We start from the raw sequence: 15885 nt of genomic DNA, 5'->3' as shown, positions 1-15885 counted from the left end.
AATGTTGGCCATCACGTTAACACAATATTGGTTAAATAAGTTTCTGTAATAATGTAAATATTGTCAATGTTATTTCTAACCATAAGTTGATAGCATGAAATTACATGCAGGAGACTGTTTTATTTTGTTCATTATTATTTAGCAGAATAGTTAGACAATAGCCATCTTCACCCTTCAAAAACAAAGGGAATATTGTAAAGGATAATAAGAGTGATGAAGGTCAGACACACATTGTATTTAATGACAGTCATGATAACATAAGATTATATCTCTAGGCTTCTTAATCTTCATCGACCAGAAAAACGGCAACTTCACTAGTAGTTGGAGCATTGTAGTAACCCCTATGCTGATGAACAGATACATGATCAACATGAATTATTCATTTAAAATCTTATGCTTTACCCAAAGGTGTGTTGTTAATATTGCATTTTAACTCTTTGATCAAATTATGTTCCAGCAAAACTTGCTGGAGTCTTGTTATTAGTTCCTTTTTCAAGTTTGGAACAATATTAGTATAAAGAGAAATTTGATCAGCATCAGAAAGGAACTAAATTAGTAATATTTAGTGATCAATACCAGGTGCTGGCAATAAACTTCCTATGTGATTGTAAACTTTTTGACCTTGAATTTTAGACATGAGCGTAAAATTCCTATTACAATTTGTTTAGCACTGAAAAAAGTCATCTGAAATAAATGTTAATGTTCAGTTGAAATAAATGTTGTATTTTCCAACGTTATTGAGAAAATGTTTTGACCAAGGATGAGATTCGAAAACTAAACTGGTTCTGGTAGCTCATTAAGTGTAGGAAGTGAAACTTTCCCACCAGAACAACACATGCCAGCTGCTTCATCTTTCCATTTTTTTGAAAAACAATGTGTAAATCTTTACTGTTAATATAATTCAAATGAGGATCATATTCAAAAGCAGATCTGAACTTTAAAGTGGCTTTCCTAAATTTTATAGCATTGTAAAATAGATCCTCACGTACTTCCACAGTCTCATGTAAACACGATGTAGACATTTGCCTTGCATCTGTAGATTTCAGCATGATTTTAAAAAAGAACAACAAATACTGCCAAAATAGATAAATTTGAATAATCAAATAATTATTGTTGAACAAATACCGGCAAGAGCATTCTCTATAAAAATTATGGTGTGTGGGTTTGTTTGTCGTATGTGCTTACATTTTTATTTTATTTGCTATTGGTGCAGAGCGGACCAATGGTAATGCACCAAGTGGCTGCACACAGCTCCCTCCATGCTAAAAGCAAAGCTTTTCTTTATTTTGTCTTGCCGCTAGTAGTCTGTTGTCAATTAATTTACAGATTATTTAATTTAGTTTCTAAGTGTAGATTATTTTTATTTATATTTTATGTTTGTAGTTTTATTTACTTATTACATATTAATTTTATTAATAAAAGAAAAGGATTATTAGTTAATATTTAACAGCAAAAAAAAGGATTTTTTATTTAGCTTGAGAGAGCTGTTGCACACGGTTCCCGCTAGAAGCAGTCCATTGTCAACTTAATTTACAAATTATTTAATTTAATTCTTAAGCATAGTTTATTTTAATTTATGTTTTATATTTGTATTTTTATATTACTTATTATTAATTAATTTAACATTTTAGGGGTTAATAAAAACTGAACAAAGCAGTGTAGTGTGCTTTGATTTTTTTCAAATGTTATAGTAAATATTTACAAATTAGTGTAATGATTAAAATATGCAATCATTGTTTTGTAAAAAATGGAAAGATGAAGCATCTGGCATGTGTTGTCTGGCGGGAAAGTTTCACTTCCTACAATTATGAGCTACCAGAACCAGTCAACAGTTTAGTTTTTGGATCTCATCCTTTGTCAAAACATTTTTTTGCTAATGTTGGAAAATACAACACTTTATTTCAGATAACTTCTTTCGCTGCTAAACAAATTGTAAAAGGGAATTTTATGCCCACATTTAAAATTCAAGATCAAAGTTTACCATCATATAGAAAGTTTATTGCCAGCACCTGGTGTTTATCACTAATATTTGCAAATCTACTTCCTTTATAAAATGATACTGATCAATCTTCTCCTCATACTAATATTGTTCCAAACTTGAAAAAGGAACTAACAGGACTCCAGCAAGTTTTGCTCAAAATATAATAATTTGATCAGAATATTTAAATACAATATAGACAACACACCTTTGGGTAAAACTGAAGATTTTAAATTAAAATTCATGCCGATTGATAATTCATGCTACCTGTTAATCAGCATAGCAGTTGATATAATGTTCCAACTACTAATGAAGTTGCTGTTTTACTGGTCGATGAAGATAAAGGATCTAGAGATATAATCTTATGTTGTCGTGACAGTCAAATTCAATGTGTCTTGAGTTTCATCACTCGTATGATCCTTTACAATATCCCCTTATGTTTTTGAAGGGTAAAGATGGTTATTATCTAATTGTTTCGCTAAATAATAATGAACAAAATAATACAGTCTCCGGCATGTAATTTTATACTTATCAACTTATGTTAGAAATAACAGTTTTTTTACATTATTACAGAACTTTATTTAATCAATATTGTGTTGACATGAAGGCCAAAATTACCACTGAAGATTATCCTTTATTCGTAATAACAAAAAAAAAATTACATGCTGATGCTTACAATCATCTTCAAGATACTGTGCAACAAGACACCAATGCTGCTAACAACATGGGTCAAAGTGTCATACTTCCTCATCTTTCACTGATTCACCACAGTATATGCTTGAGAAATCTCAAGATGCTGACATGCGTGTGTAAACATGGTCTTCCAGATTTATTTATAACTTTCATGTGCAATCCAAAATGGCCAGAAATAAAAAATTCACTGGTCAAAAATCTACTGATTGACATGATATTATATCCAGAGTTTTCCGTGTGAAAATGAAAACCCTCCTAGACCTACTTAACAAAAAAGAAATATTTTGGTTCAATCAACTGCCATGCGCTAAGTGTGAAGTGGGAAAAATAAAGCTTACCTCATTGTCACAAATCTGTATGCTTAGTAACTAAAATAAGACTTGATGTTATCATATCTGCTGCACTCTGCTAAAAATGTTGACCTATTATTATATGACATTATTTGTGAACATACGTATCACAGACCATGCGGTGATATAAATAGATCATCACAATGTATGATAAATGAAAAATGTTCAAAAAAGTGTCCTCAAATGTACATTTGCAACACTGAAACTGCAGATGTCGGTTACCAACTTATCGCAGGACAAAGGATGGAGGTCATACAGCAACTTGAAACATGCAAGATAACGTAATTGATGTTGATAATGAATGGATTGTCTCATATTGTCCATTACTGTCACGCTGCTTTAATGCCACATAAATGTTAATTTTTTTGTAACTCGTGCAAGCGTTTTGATATAACTGCAAATATATTACCAAAGGTTGAGATCAAGGAACTTTTTCGGTTAAAAATCAGAGGTGAATTGAATCATTATATTATGATATATGTACATCTGAGGCTCATTGGTGATTTCTTGACTTTCCAATACATATATATTGTCCCACTGTTGTTTACTTAAAAAACTATCAACGTATTTATTTCACTGAATAAATTCTCCAACAAGTCCATGAAACTCCACAGAAGATGATCCTTGTTGCTTTTTTTTGAGCTTTGTCAGTCCAATGACTTTGCCAAGACACTGTTATATCCTGAAGTTTGTAGACATTTTATCTATAATAATAATAAGTTTAGCAGAAGAAAGTGCGGAACAGACATCAAAGGATTTCATGGAATCAAACCTTTGAAGAGTAATTTCAGCATACCACGTTTCCAACACGCTGGGAAGTGCCCAAAAGAAAACATCCTATTGAAAACCCTAATCAGAGGACCAACAATCGCGGGCAATGTACGAACAAGATGCTCCACTGTGATACCATCATATCCGGGGGCTTTATTCATAGCCAGGCTACAAATTACTTGACGGACTTCTGCCTCAGTAATTTCTGACAAAATCTCAGAGCGAAAACCTACAACTTCCCTTCGGACACGTCGGTGATACGTGGTCTCACCAACCTCGGTATCATCTGGAAGCAGATCGTCCATCAGATGAGTGAGGACGCGATCTTTATGTATAACAACACCATCCCGGGTCGACAGAGCCGACAGTAGGTCTTTTTTCCGCTTATGACCAGGGAACTCAATAAACCAATACTTGTCTTTACTTCCCTGCTCTTGCACAAAAGAGCGCCAGGAATCACGTTTAGAAGAATTAACCTTATGAAAATACTTGGTCCTCTTCCGACGATAATCCTCAACCAAGACTGCACGCCGATCAGGATCATCTGCACGCTGTGCGGTTCTCCTAAGTTGGCCTACAGTCCGCCTCATCGTAGTCAGTTCCCGAATCAACCATCCAGCTACTCTCTCTCGACCCCTACTTCTGGGAATAGAGTGTTCAGCGGCTTCAACTACCGCAGAAGAGAAATTCTCTGCCAGGTCGTCTAATGGGACCTCATCCAGACTTCGAATAAAAACTCTTAGCTTGGCCGCAAGAATGTTCGAAAACTTGGGCCAATCCGCCCGCCTGTGCTGGAAGCGCCCCTGCTGAACAGGAACATCACCCCTAAAGACATCGCGCAGCCCATCTACCCAATCAAAAACGATTAGCCCGTGATCGCTTTCGCAATCATCGACTACAAACCAATTCAGAATCCTACCGGGGATGTCCTTACCAATGGTAAGATCAATATTGGTACCATGGAATGCCCTCCGCAAACCAACTGCACCGGCGAAGATAGTCAACTCACCGGCTACATTGAAAACATCAAACTGATGCTGTGCGATGAAACCTTCGATTAATTCACCGCCACCGTCCGTGATCCCATTGTGCCAGATAGGCGATTAGGCAATCACATCAGCTACCAACCTAACAATTCTATCCCATCTTTCCAAGTGCTGTTCAGTGGGATCCCTGTACTGAAAGTACGAATTAACTACAACCAGGTCCAAACCATTCACGGCAAGCTTAACAATGACATGATGCGTGTCAGAGGTCTGCCGTATGAAGACACAATCTATAGACTTACTACACAGCACGGCGGATTTACTGTTGCCTACAAAAAACTTATTCCAGCCTGATAAACCTGGCAGATCACCCTTGACCACATACAGGTGCTGCAGAAGAAGAACGTCGAGGCTCCGTTTCTCAACAACCTCACCTAACTCAACTTGGACTGCATAGGCTCCCTGGGCATTAAGTTGACCGAACCTAACCATCGAGAGAGTTAAAGTACATTTCAACTACTCTCAATTAACAACCATACTCCTATTAACTGAGTGCCTATGACTTTTGCGCAACCTTTTACAGTTAACGCAAGACAGAGCCTCACGTGACAGTCGTCACGCTTATGGCCCTGCTCACCACAATGCGCGCAGACCGAAACATACTTACAGAACTTGACCCAATGGCCAAACCTATAACATTTGAAACATCGCTGCACTCGACAGGACGCGAAATCTACGAAGGTTCGTCCCTCCGATACGAACTTCTGATGGAGACCAGCTCCTAACTCAAACACTCCGTGATACCGTGGGGCATCACGCTTACCAGTCTTGAAGACAAGCCTACAGTGTTCCTTGAAAGAAGCCTCGTCCAAGTCAGTATTTTGCTCTCGGATGAGACAGAACGTCTTCATCGGAGAGGCTCCGTTTGATGTCATACACGATTACACGGGGCCTTCTCAGACGCTTGGGATCTACAGTCACCTCAAGCTTCTTGACTGCGGGGAGACTCCTTAATAACACAGACTGTCTCCTTATTTTCCGCAACAACTACCAGCCCTTTGCTGGTCTCCTTGATGTTCCTAATCTTCAGCTGATTCCGGTCGCCACGAAGGGCAGCCCGGAAATCACGATTCAGTTCTTGGCTCATGGTCTTCGAGCCTTCTGCACGATTTGCAAATAGGACCTCCGGCTTGCTGGCCTCGCGCTTGTCATCAGCACTTCAGCGTAGCGCCTGGGCCGCGCTGGGGCCTGGACCACCTTGGGTTGGACTTCAACCTCATGGGGCTTAGAGGCCAGTCTCGAAGCCTTCTACCATCCCCGAAAACGCCTCGTTGAATTTGGCGAGACGGGGAAGAACCGTTTTCCTCATTCCCACGCCGACACCGCCTGGAAGTGCCAAGAACTCAAACAAGTAGTCCAGGTCCTCCTGGACTACTTTAGCCAGCGGGGCAGAACTGCCAGGTCTGCCCTTCACTCTTGAATGCCTCTACTGTCTGGATGAGTTTCACCTGGGTGGGTGCATCTATGTCCATCTCACTGACCTTGTCCTCACAGGAGTTTGTCTGTGACACAGGCTCAGGCTTCCTCTTCTGCCTGGACTTCCTAACCTCTTAGAATTCGGTCATGGCTGAAGATTCCCTTACCTGACAAGACCTAACGAAACTCTCTCTGTCTTCCTTCTAACTGAAATACTGGGCAAGCCTACAAATGTGACCATGCCCGCAGCGAGCATGGGCAGCTGGGGACCTTCTGTATTCTCCTGTCACTCTTTGTACCTCTTCGCCGCTACTGGATCAATTAGGTGCAATACGTAAACATACGGCACAAAACCACAGATTATGGCTCCCGCTCTGAAAAGAGTGCAAGCAGGACTAGGGAAATCCCTTGCTTGTCACAGGGTTTTACGACCAGGAGTCGTTGCCACCTTTCAGCCGCGTTGAGGTGGGTATGCGTCATATAAATGCAACCCATTAACCTCGTAGAAGTAAGAAATGACAAGCCTAAAATAGACAACCGCTAACTGTGTCCACAGTCTGATAATCAGCAAAGCCTTGATACTGCTGGAAGATACACACACGACCAGCAGCCAAAAAATTACTGAGAATAGACCAAAACACAGGAACTCTGGACGCACTTAAGAAGACCAAAGTTACAAAAGTGAAACCAACAGTGAGATCCTTCTGAATGCTCCTGTCCCTAAAGTTTTAGCTTTGCAGACAGGAGTAAATACAGCCGTGGTAAGCTTCTAATAAGTTCCCTGTTAAGAGAGGCCACACAACCACCTCTGGGGTATCGTCTGTGACTTCCCATTTTTCAAAACCTCCCCCTACATTACTTTGTATACTGTAGAATATAGTAGAGGAACCACCTGATCTGAGGGCATTAGAGTTTTTAAAATCAAAAATTCTATAAAAAAAAACCGAGTCAGCTACAATTAATTTTTTCTATGTTTACAGTAATTCTGTAGCTATAGTTCAGTTTGATGTCCTCCTTATTAATGGCAAATAAACTACCTAATTCTCTCTTCTTGCTTACGTAATGCATATAAATTTATTATTCTAGTTGATGAGTTCAGCAGCTGTTTTTTATGATATATTTTTCTTTGTGATTGTATTGTTAGTCTAAATCAATCACTAAAGGATGTTACTTATATATTAAACTAAATATAAATTCATTAATTACATAATACTATTTTTAAACATTAATATTCTACATGTATACCATTTTAAACTTAACAATGTGAAAATATTTTATTAATGATATAATATTTAAATAAGTGACAATGTATTATAAATAAAGTACAAATAAAACATATATTGATGAGATTAACAAGAACTTTTATTTAAAGATATTAATGATCCGCAGCCTATGTTCTGAATAATGAAAGATGCACTTAGGCACCGTTATTCGAACCAATAGATCTTTGAGCATTATTCACTGGAACGTTAGAGAACTTTATTCTTGCATTGAACATGTTAAAGTATTGACGGGTACACATGAACCATTAATAATGTGCTTCCAAGAAAGACATCTTCTACAACAAGATGCAGTAACACTCAGAGGCTATTTATGTGAGAGATACAACTGTTTGTAGAAAGCAAACAAAGTGGTGGAACTGCTATTTTAATGCAGAATGAGGTGTCTGCTACAAGGATACACTAGCTACCCTCAATCCTGCTGTTGCTGTAAAAATCTCTGTCCCCTTTAAATTGTATATCTGCAATTTGTATCTCTCACCAAACTCTTGAGTTCAATGCTCTAAACGTACCAAATCTCACACAGATTCCATCATTAGTGGTAGGAGACTTTAATGCCCACCATATTTCTTGGGACTCATCATTTTGCTCCCCTCAAGGAAGTATGATAAACAGAATGAGACAAGACTTAGACTTCTGTCTACTGAATATTGGATCATACACATTGATGTTCTTACCATCTGGTTTACTGTTTAACATCGATCTCTCCTTATCACAAAGTTTACTCCCTTGTCTTATTTGGTCTGTTTGTGATGACTTTTACGGTAGTGATCACAGGCCAATTATTGCTTTTGGTGTCGACCACCAGGTAAAAAAGGCCATAGAAATGCATTGTTAAAAAGGCAGATTGTAACGGTTTCTATAAACTCTTCCCATCACAGTATGACGATGGTGTAGATGCCTTTGATAAACTTACCTCTTTTACGTCCCTGGTACTTCAGAATGCTAATAGATATATTCCACATACACATTGATCTGGAAACCCTAGACATCTTACCTTTCCCTCATGGAATGATGACTGCCAATACGCTATTAGGAAATTATAGCAGGCACTGTGCAAATTTAACTGCAGGCCTAAATATGAATATCTAAATTTGTACTATAATGCTAGAGCGTGGTGTGTTGCGTCTGGTATTCTGAGACACTAAGAAGAAGTCATGGGCGAAATATGTAGAGACCATCTCATGCACTGCTCCGTCTATTACGTGGAAGAAGATCCGTGCAGTTTGCGTATTGCCGAAACAATCTATTCCAGGACTCATTCATGAATGAATAACTCCTTTCATCACTTTATGCAGTAGCAAGTAAATTGGCAGATTGTTACCGTTCTGTGTCATTCACTTCATCATACACTTATGAATTTTAGCGGTACAAGGTACAGATGGAAGTATTATAGTTAAACTTTGGTGATTCACTCTGTAAATTACGAGGGATATCTAAAGTAAAGACCGCTGAGAAATTTCTCCCCTTAAGGTTGGCGAACCTTCTTTTTTTTACTGTTTAGCCTCTGGGAATTTCCGTTCAGGTATTATTTCAGAGGATGAATTAGGATGGTACGTATGAGTGTAAATGAAGTGTAATCTTGCACAGTCTCAGTTCGACCATTCCTTAGGTGTGTGGTTAATTGAAACCCAACTACTAAGGAACACCGGTATCCGCGATCTAGTATTCAAATCCATATTAAAAAAACTGACTACTAGGACTTAGGCTGGAACTCTCGACTTTTAAATCAGCTGATTTAGGAAGACACGTTCACCACTAGACCAACCCAGTGGGTTAAAAAAAAGGTGGCGAACCTGTATTGCTGTAACTACATTGTTATCTGTGTAAGTTATCATATCTTTGATTACGTGTTAGTTATTACATTATAAAATGAATAGGAAAGCCGATGTCTGTGGAGTCATACCTTTTTTAAATCATCAAAACGATTAGCCAGCTGAAATTCATAGGCAGTTGGTTGCTGTGTATGGTGATAATGTAATGAATGAAAGAAATGTCCGTAAATGGTGTGAAAGGTTTTAAAAAACAGAATTAATGTGCACGATGAAGAACATTCGTGGAGGCCCTCGATAATCACTGAGGACTGGTTGAAACACGTCTATGAAATCAGAAAAGATCGTTGCTCAACGATTTCTGACCTGGCTTTTCTTTTTCCTGATGTTGCAAGGACTGTTATTGGCCCTCTTAATCGAATGTCACAAAAAAAACGAATGGGATCTGCTTTGAAATTTTTGATGCTCTACACAGAAAAAGGTGATGAGTTCGATATTGTTACTGTCGATGAAACATGGATTTTGTATTACAAACTAGAGAGAAAACGGTAGTCAAGTGAATGGCGTCATCCTCAATCACCAACCAGACCAAGAAAGGTCAAGTCACAGCCATTTGGCCACAAACTGATGGCCACAGTTTTTTTGGATTGGCTTGGCATACTGCAGATAGATTTTACGCCACGTGGAACGACTATAAATGTAGAAGCTTACTGCAAAACGCTTAAGTTATGGTGCGCCATTCAAAATCGGCGACATGGGTGGCTGACAATCATCCTGCTACACGATTGTGCAGGTCCAACACATGATTTACTGAGAACATTTGCATGAAAAATTTACGATCACCCACCATATAGTCCGGACCTAGCTTCTTCTGATTACCATTTGTTTAGGAAATTGAAAGAATTTTGTAGTAGTAAGAATTCACGGGTGACAGTTAACTTAAAAATGCTGTTAGTCAGTGTCTAAATGGACTAATGGCAAAAGAATATGATGAGGGTATATTGAAGCTGTTGTATCGCTACGATAAATGTCTTTAATTCACATGGCGATTATAAAGAGAAGCAGTATAAGGTATGTAGTTTAAGAAAAATAAAAAAATTTATACAATTTTCAGAATAAATCTTTTTACAATGAAACTGTGTCTACTTTAGAAATAACCTCTTGTAAATGCTTCATTTCCATTCAATGAGTTGTCACACACACAAAAACCTTAAGTTACACTTTCCCTGGACCTTACAACATTTGTCTCAGTATGCTGTTACACCTTCATTATTTGGCGTTACAACACCTATTGTGTATTTATAATTGCTTCTTTATTCTTCGCACAAGTCTTCCCACCCATCTGGTCAGAAACCATTGTTGTACCAGTACTTAAACCTGGTAAAGACAATGCATCCCTCTATCTCCTTGACAAGTGTTTTATGCAAAGTAATGTTGAGAATTATGAATTGCAGGCTTACGTAGTACTTAGAGAGACATGCCTTTTTATCCAAAACATTGTGGTTTCCACAAAGGACGATCTTCCATTGACCATTTACTGTCATTGGAGGAAGCAGCTATTCAAAACACTTTCTTACTTTACCAGCGGCCTTATCGCCATCTTCTTTGATATCAGGAAGGCTTATCACAAGGCCTGGTGACGTGGTATTTTAAATACCCTTAAAGAATGGGAAGCCAAGGACAATTTGCTCGCTTTTGTTACAGGTTTCTTAAATGACTGAACTTTCCATGTTCATGTTAACGATCCTTTACCAGGTAATATCACCTTTGAGAATATGCCTAATGGAAGTGTATTAAGTGCCACCTCATTTGCTAAAGCCATCAACAGTATTACTAAATGTGTGCAACCACGTATTTCATATTCTTTATTTGTTGATGATTTTGCTATATAGATATATATATATATATATATATATATATATATATATATATATATATATATATTACATCCTATGCAATAGCCACAGCAGAAAGACTACTACAGAACAGTATATGTCACCTTCAAGGTTGGTTTAAGGTTACTGGCCTTTTCTCCTGAGAAAACAAAATGTGTAGTCTTTTCTTGCCTACGGGACCCATTTATTCTACAAGTCATTCACAAGAGAGAAAGACTTGCTCTCTCTTGCTAAGCTTTTAGGTTTGTTTTTTGATGACGGGACCAACTTTTAGCATTTTACTTTTCTTGTCTTAAAGGACAACCAAATCACCCATTTTTTAACGCACTCCTTGGGAATCCTAATTTACATCACCCCCCCATCCACATTACACTGCACCTGTTGTACCCAATGTTTACTGCACCTTCTAAATTTAACACACCTTCGGTTTTTCAAACTTATCCTTGTTCATATCCTCTGTGGAGAACCCCATAAATTTTATTTGACATTTCCATATACAATAAAGAATCAACAACACCTTTTGTCTTTCAGCAAATGTTTTACGAATATCTCTTTTAGATAAACGCAGATGGTAGTATACACAGTTGGATCCAAACTGAATGATGCCATTGGATGCACATTTGTTGTTAATGACTGAACCTACATGTCTGGTCTACCTTACAAATGTGTTTGCTTGGGAATTATATGCTAATATCGTTAACCCTAAGTAACATCATATCCTTATTGTAGTGCTCTCCGAGCTTTAGAAGATTTGTATTCTAGACATCCTATCATCACCAAAATCTATAATGCACTCCGCTGAGTTGAACCATGGAACACACCAGGGAGTTTCTGCAGGATCATGTGGGAAATTCCAGGTTATGAATATGCAGATTCTGCTGCTAAAGACACGTGTAGTCACCGTCCTCCACCACTTGTGTTACCACATCTGACCTTATTGATTGTATAAAACACACTATTTGAGCAAAGTGTTGTGTTGTCATGAGACTCCTCATGCAGAAAAATTCGTCGAGGGGAGGTGGTCCTCTGCCGATTGTGGATAGGACATAACGAGAGCTACTCACAGGTGGGTACTTGATGTCAGCAGAAAACACACCACTGTGTGTAGAATGCTACTGCCGCTTAACTGTACAACACATCTTTGTAGATTACATATGTTATCCAGCCTTGCATCATAAATTTAAATTGCCCAGAAATATTAATTGAATTCTGGCAATGTTAAGTTAGTTTTAGACGGTGTTGCATTTTCTACAAGGTGTTAATATTCTGCACAAATTTTAATAGTTGGTGTATATATTTTGTTCTGGTGTTGGAAAAGTTGTTTTAATGGTAATTTTTTACCATTTTCTTTTAATTGTTTTTATATTTTCTTCTTATTCTGTTATCTGAGAAGGGAACCCTTTTTTCCTCTCTTGGACTTTGTTAAATTTTATTTATTTAACTTTTATATATATTTTTGGTTTTTATTTTTTTGTTTCTTTTTAAATAAATTTATTTTATTTTTAAGATTCTGACTAGTATTATTTTTTTGAGTTTTTAGTGATATTAGTTTTAAGTTTTTAGTGATGTTTTTATCTATGCTATTTAATTAGTTTTAGTTTTTTTTTAACTTTAGTTCTTTAATTCATTTTTCTTGATTGTGATATTAGTTGTAAGTTTTTAGTGATATTTTATCTAATTTTTTATTTTTTTTTAAGTTTGTTATTTTTTTATATTAATCTTAATCTAGCTTTAGTTATTAGTTTTTTATTTTTTTATCATTATAATATATTTGTTCCAAGCAATAATAATGCGAAAGTGTTTTTTGCCCTCTAAAAAGAAAAAGAAAATTTCCATTTGGCAAAACTTCCCCTGGACCTTACAACATTTGTCTCAGTATGCTGTTACACCTTCATAATTTGGCGTTACAACACCTATTGTGTATTTATAATTGCATTTGGCTAAACTGATATTACTTAGATACTGAGGAGTTCGTCAACAATAATGCTTTCTTTAGTCAAGCTAACACTAAGTTCACCAAAGTCTTCACAAGTATTGTGAATATGTATATGCATATGTCATATGTATATATTATATATCATATAAATGTATATGTCATATACATTTGTCGAACACAAAAGATTTTTGGCAGATGATGTACTGGCAACTGTAGAAACCAACACAACACTAGTAATGTCCGTTGAGCCTACAAGTACTGAAGTTTCAGAACTAAAAGTTATTCTTCCTATATTCCTTTCCTCTTTTTAAACAATCCTTTTGGTTTGGTCATAATTAAATAAAAAATTATAAACTTACAATATACTTTCTCATCAAAATAACCATCAAGCTATTTTCTAACCTCACTTTTTACTACACAATACTAAAAATTAAACATAGATCATTTGTGTAGTTTCTTAACAGTAATGCAAACATTTTGTTACACAAAAATTACCTTTAAAAAGTAATGAAGAAAGTGAAAAAAGAATATGTTGGGAAATAACAGCCAAAAATGTTGTAAAAGTTGAAAAACACAAATTAATGACTATGCAACAATCACTAAAAATGCCATATCTTGGTTAAAACTCATTTCTCAAAAATGGCTCCTGTAAAGCAGGAAGTTAAAATTATGAAAAAATACAAAAGACAAAATTTTATATGTTTATCCAAAATCTTTGTACTGGCTCTCCTTAAATTAATTTTTGATTTTATTAATTTAAACCACCTAGTACATAACTTAATTTTCTCACAGTAGTACTTTTGCAGGATCCCACATCCTCAGTCATAATTGAATTATTTAATTAAACTGCATATAAAAATTTACTATGCAGAAGTACTTTCATGATAAAATTGAGGTAAGATATGTCTTATCTCAATTTTCTGTATTAGGTGATATATTTTAATAGAATTTAAAATATATTAATGTAGAAAACAAAAAATTTTTTTTTATTATAAGATGTAAATTTTTTTCAGAAAGAAAATAGTGAGAATACAAAGAGTGAAAGGAATGTGGTTTAAGAAAAATTATGTAAAGGCTACAACTGCTGAAGACTTGAAAAAAGAACAAAAACTTAAAAATTTATCTATTGCTTATAGATACCCAAGAACTTTTATCTGGATTACAACTTTGGGTAGTATTTTGATATTTTTTAGCAGGCCTATTTACGATTTATGTTTCTCTAGTGAAAAAGTTCATAATGACACACGAGGTCCTTCATATCCCAAGAATTTTGAACCTCGGTGGATAAAAAAAGCAAAGAAAGAAATGGAAAAAGAAAAAAAAATTATTCAAGAGATAAACAGTGAGGTGTGTTCTATATATTGGTGTAATATTCCTTTACTTTTTTAATACATCCTATATCATTTTCAGCAGTACACCTCATGTCCCTATGTGAGCTCATTCCAAAGAATAACATTATAATATATTGACTCATTCATGTCTTATTCTAAATGTCTTCTATTTTTGTGTAACTTTGAAGAATTGGTGGACCATAAGCGGCCACATTCCTTGTTCAAATAACAAGCCTGCATACAGTTCATTGTATCTCTGGATAAGCAGGCTGTAATGAGCCATTAATGAGAATCCATAAAACAGAATTTTTGCCAGGAACTATTGAGGAAGCTGTTACCATTGAAATATAACTGTTGCAATCTTTCATCAATCATCCACACGGGAAGACATAATAACCATCTGCTTAAATTTGACATGAATTATTCATTTAAAAAAATTTTATAAATCTATTACAGTATTTTATATTCAGAGTTTATCAGTTTAGCTACAAAAAATCTAAACTCTCTTGTACTGTCTTGACTGATTACTTTTATGATCATTTTAAGTTAAAGGACAAAGGTTTCTTTAAAAAATGGAGCTTGTAATATGATTCTAAAAATTGATAAAAGGTATAATGTTCTGTATTACTTATCAAACACGCTAACAACTAAAATATTGATTAGTAATAAATGAAATATTTTATATAAAAAAAAAAAAAAACTGATACAGGAAATGAACGCATGTTTTCTCATTCAGTTTTCATTATTAAATAATGCATGAAATTGTTATAAACTATTCCTGTGTTGTACTTAAGAGGTTGTAAATTTCTAATTTGTATATTTATCCTATAAATTAATGTTTGCAACCATATGAGTCATATTACATGAAATGTTTTTTTGAAGTATATGTATGTATAATATCTTTCCATTTACCACAGGCTAAATTACTTATTAATAAGTAATACCACAGGCTGTATTTCTTATTAATAATGAAGTAGAAGATAATAGTTTTGTTTTTATTTTTAGATGATGTGTAATTTCTTCAATATACCTTATATTAAGTGTTTTTCGTGTATATTTTTTATTATAAAGATCATGTGTGATTTTGCATATCCTATTGGTCATATTCATCATTATTGTCATTTATTTATTTTTTTAAAGTATTTATTTTTGGGATTATTATTTTTGTTTTATATTAAATTAAAACATTGAGCTTCATGAATCACTAAATTCAGTCTGTAATGTTATGGTGTTAACTGACAATGGCTAAAGCATCGTTATGTGGGTTGAGAATTAACTGCCTGTAGGATCAGTTGGTGGTGGGATTGTAGGAAGTTTAGAATTTGACAGATAAGATCCAGTCAGATGTATTTCTAGCAATATATTTTATAGTATATGGTATATAACAATGATATTGGGCATTTCATTTTAATTGCCC

General features: G+C 35.5%; 1 protein-coding gene across 3 annotated transcripts in view; it reads left to right on the top strand.

Moving 5' to 3' along the window:
- LOC142318772 (cx9C motif-containing protein 4) overlaps positions 1–15885 on the top strand; it is a 35401-nt gene that overhangs the window by 9618 nt on the left and 9898 nt on the right. Inside the window, exon 3 of one of the 3 annotated variants that reach the window (XR_012755043.1) lies at positions 14151–14247. The exons of 1 other annotated variant lie outside the window; for it this stretch is intronic. Coding sequence is in view for 1 of the 2 variants with exons in the window: in XM_075355228.1 (XP_075211343.1) it covers positions 14151–14195 (45 nt within the window). In the remaining variant the exon portion in view is untranslated. Of the gene's footprint in view, positions 1–14150; positions 14486–15885 lie in introns of those variants that run through there. One more of the 3 variants, XM_075355228.1, reaches the window with a different exon arrangement.

Source organism: Lycorma delicatula, chromosome 2, assembly GCF_047948215.1.
Source record: "Lycorma delicatula isolate Av1 chromosome 2, ASM4794821v1, whole genome shotgun sequence".
In the NCBI taxonomy this organism is placed as follows: Eukaryota; Metazoa; Arthropoda; class Insecta; order Hemiptera; family Fulgoridae; genus Lycorma; species Lycorma delicatula.
This window is presented reverse-complemented; position numbering and strand designations above follow the sequence as displayed.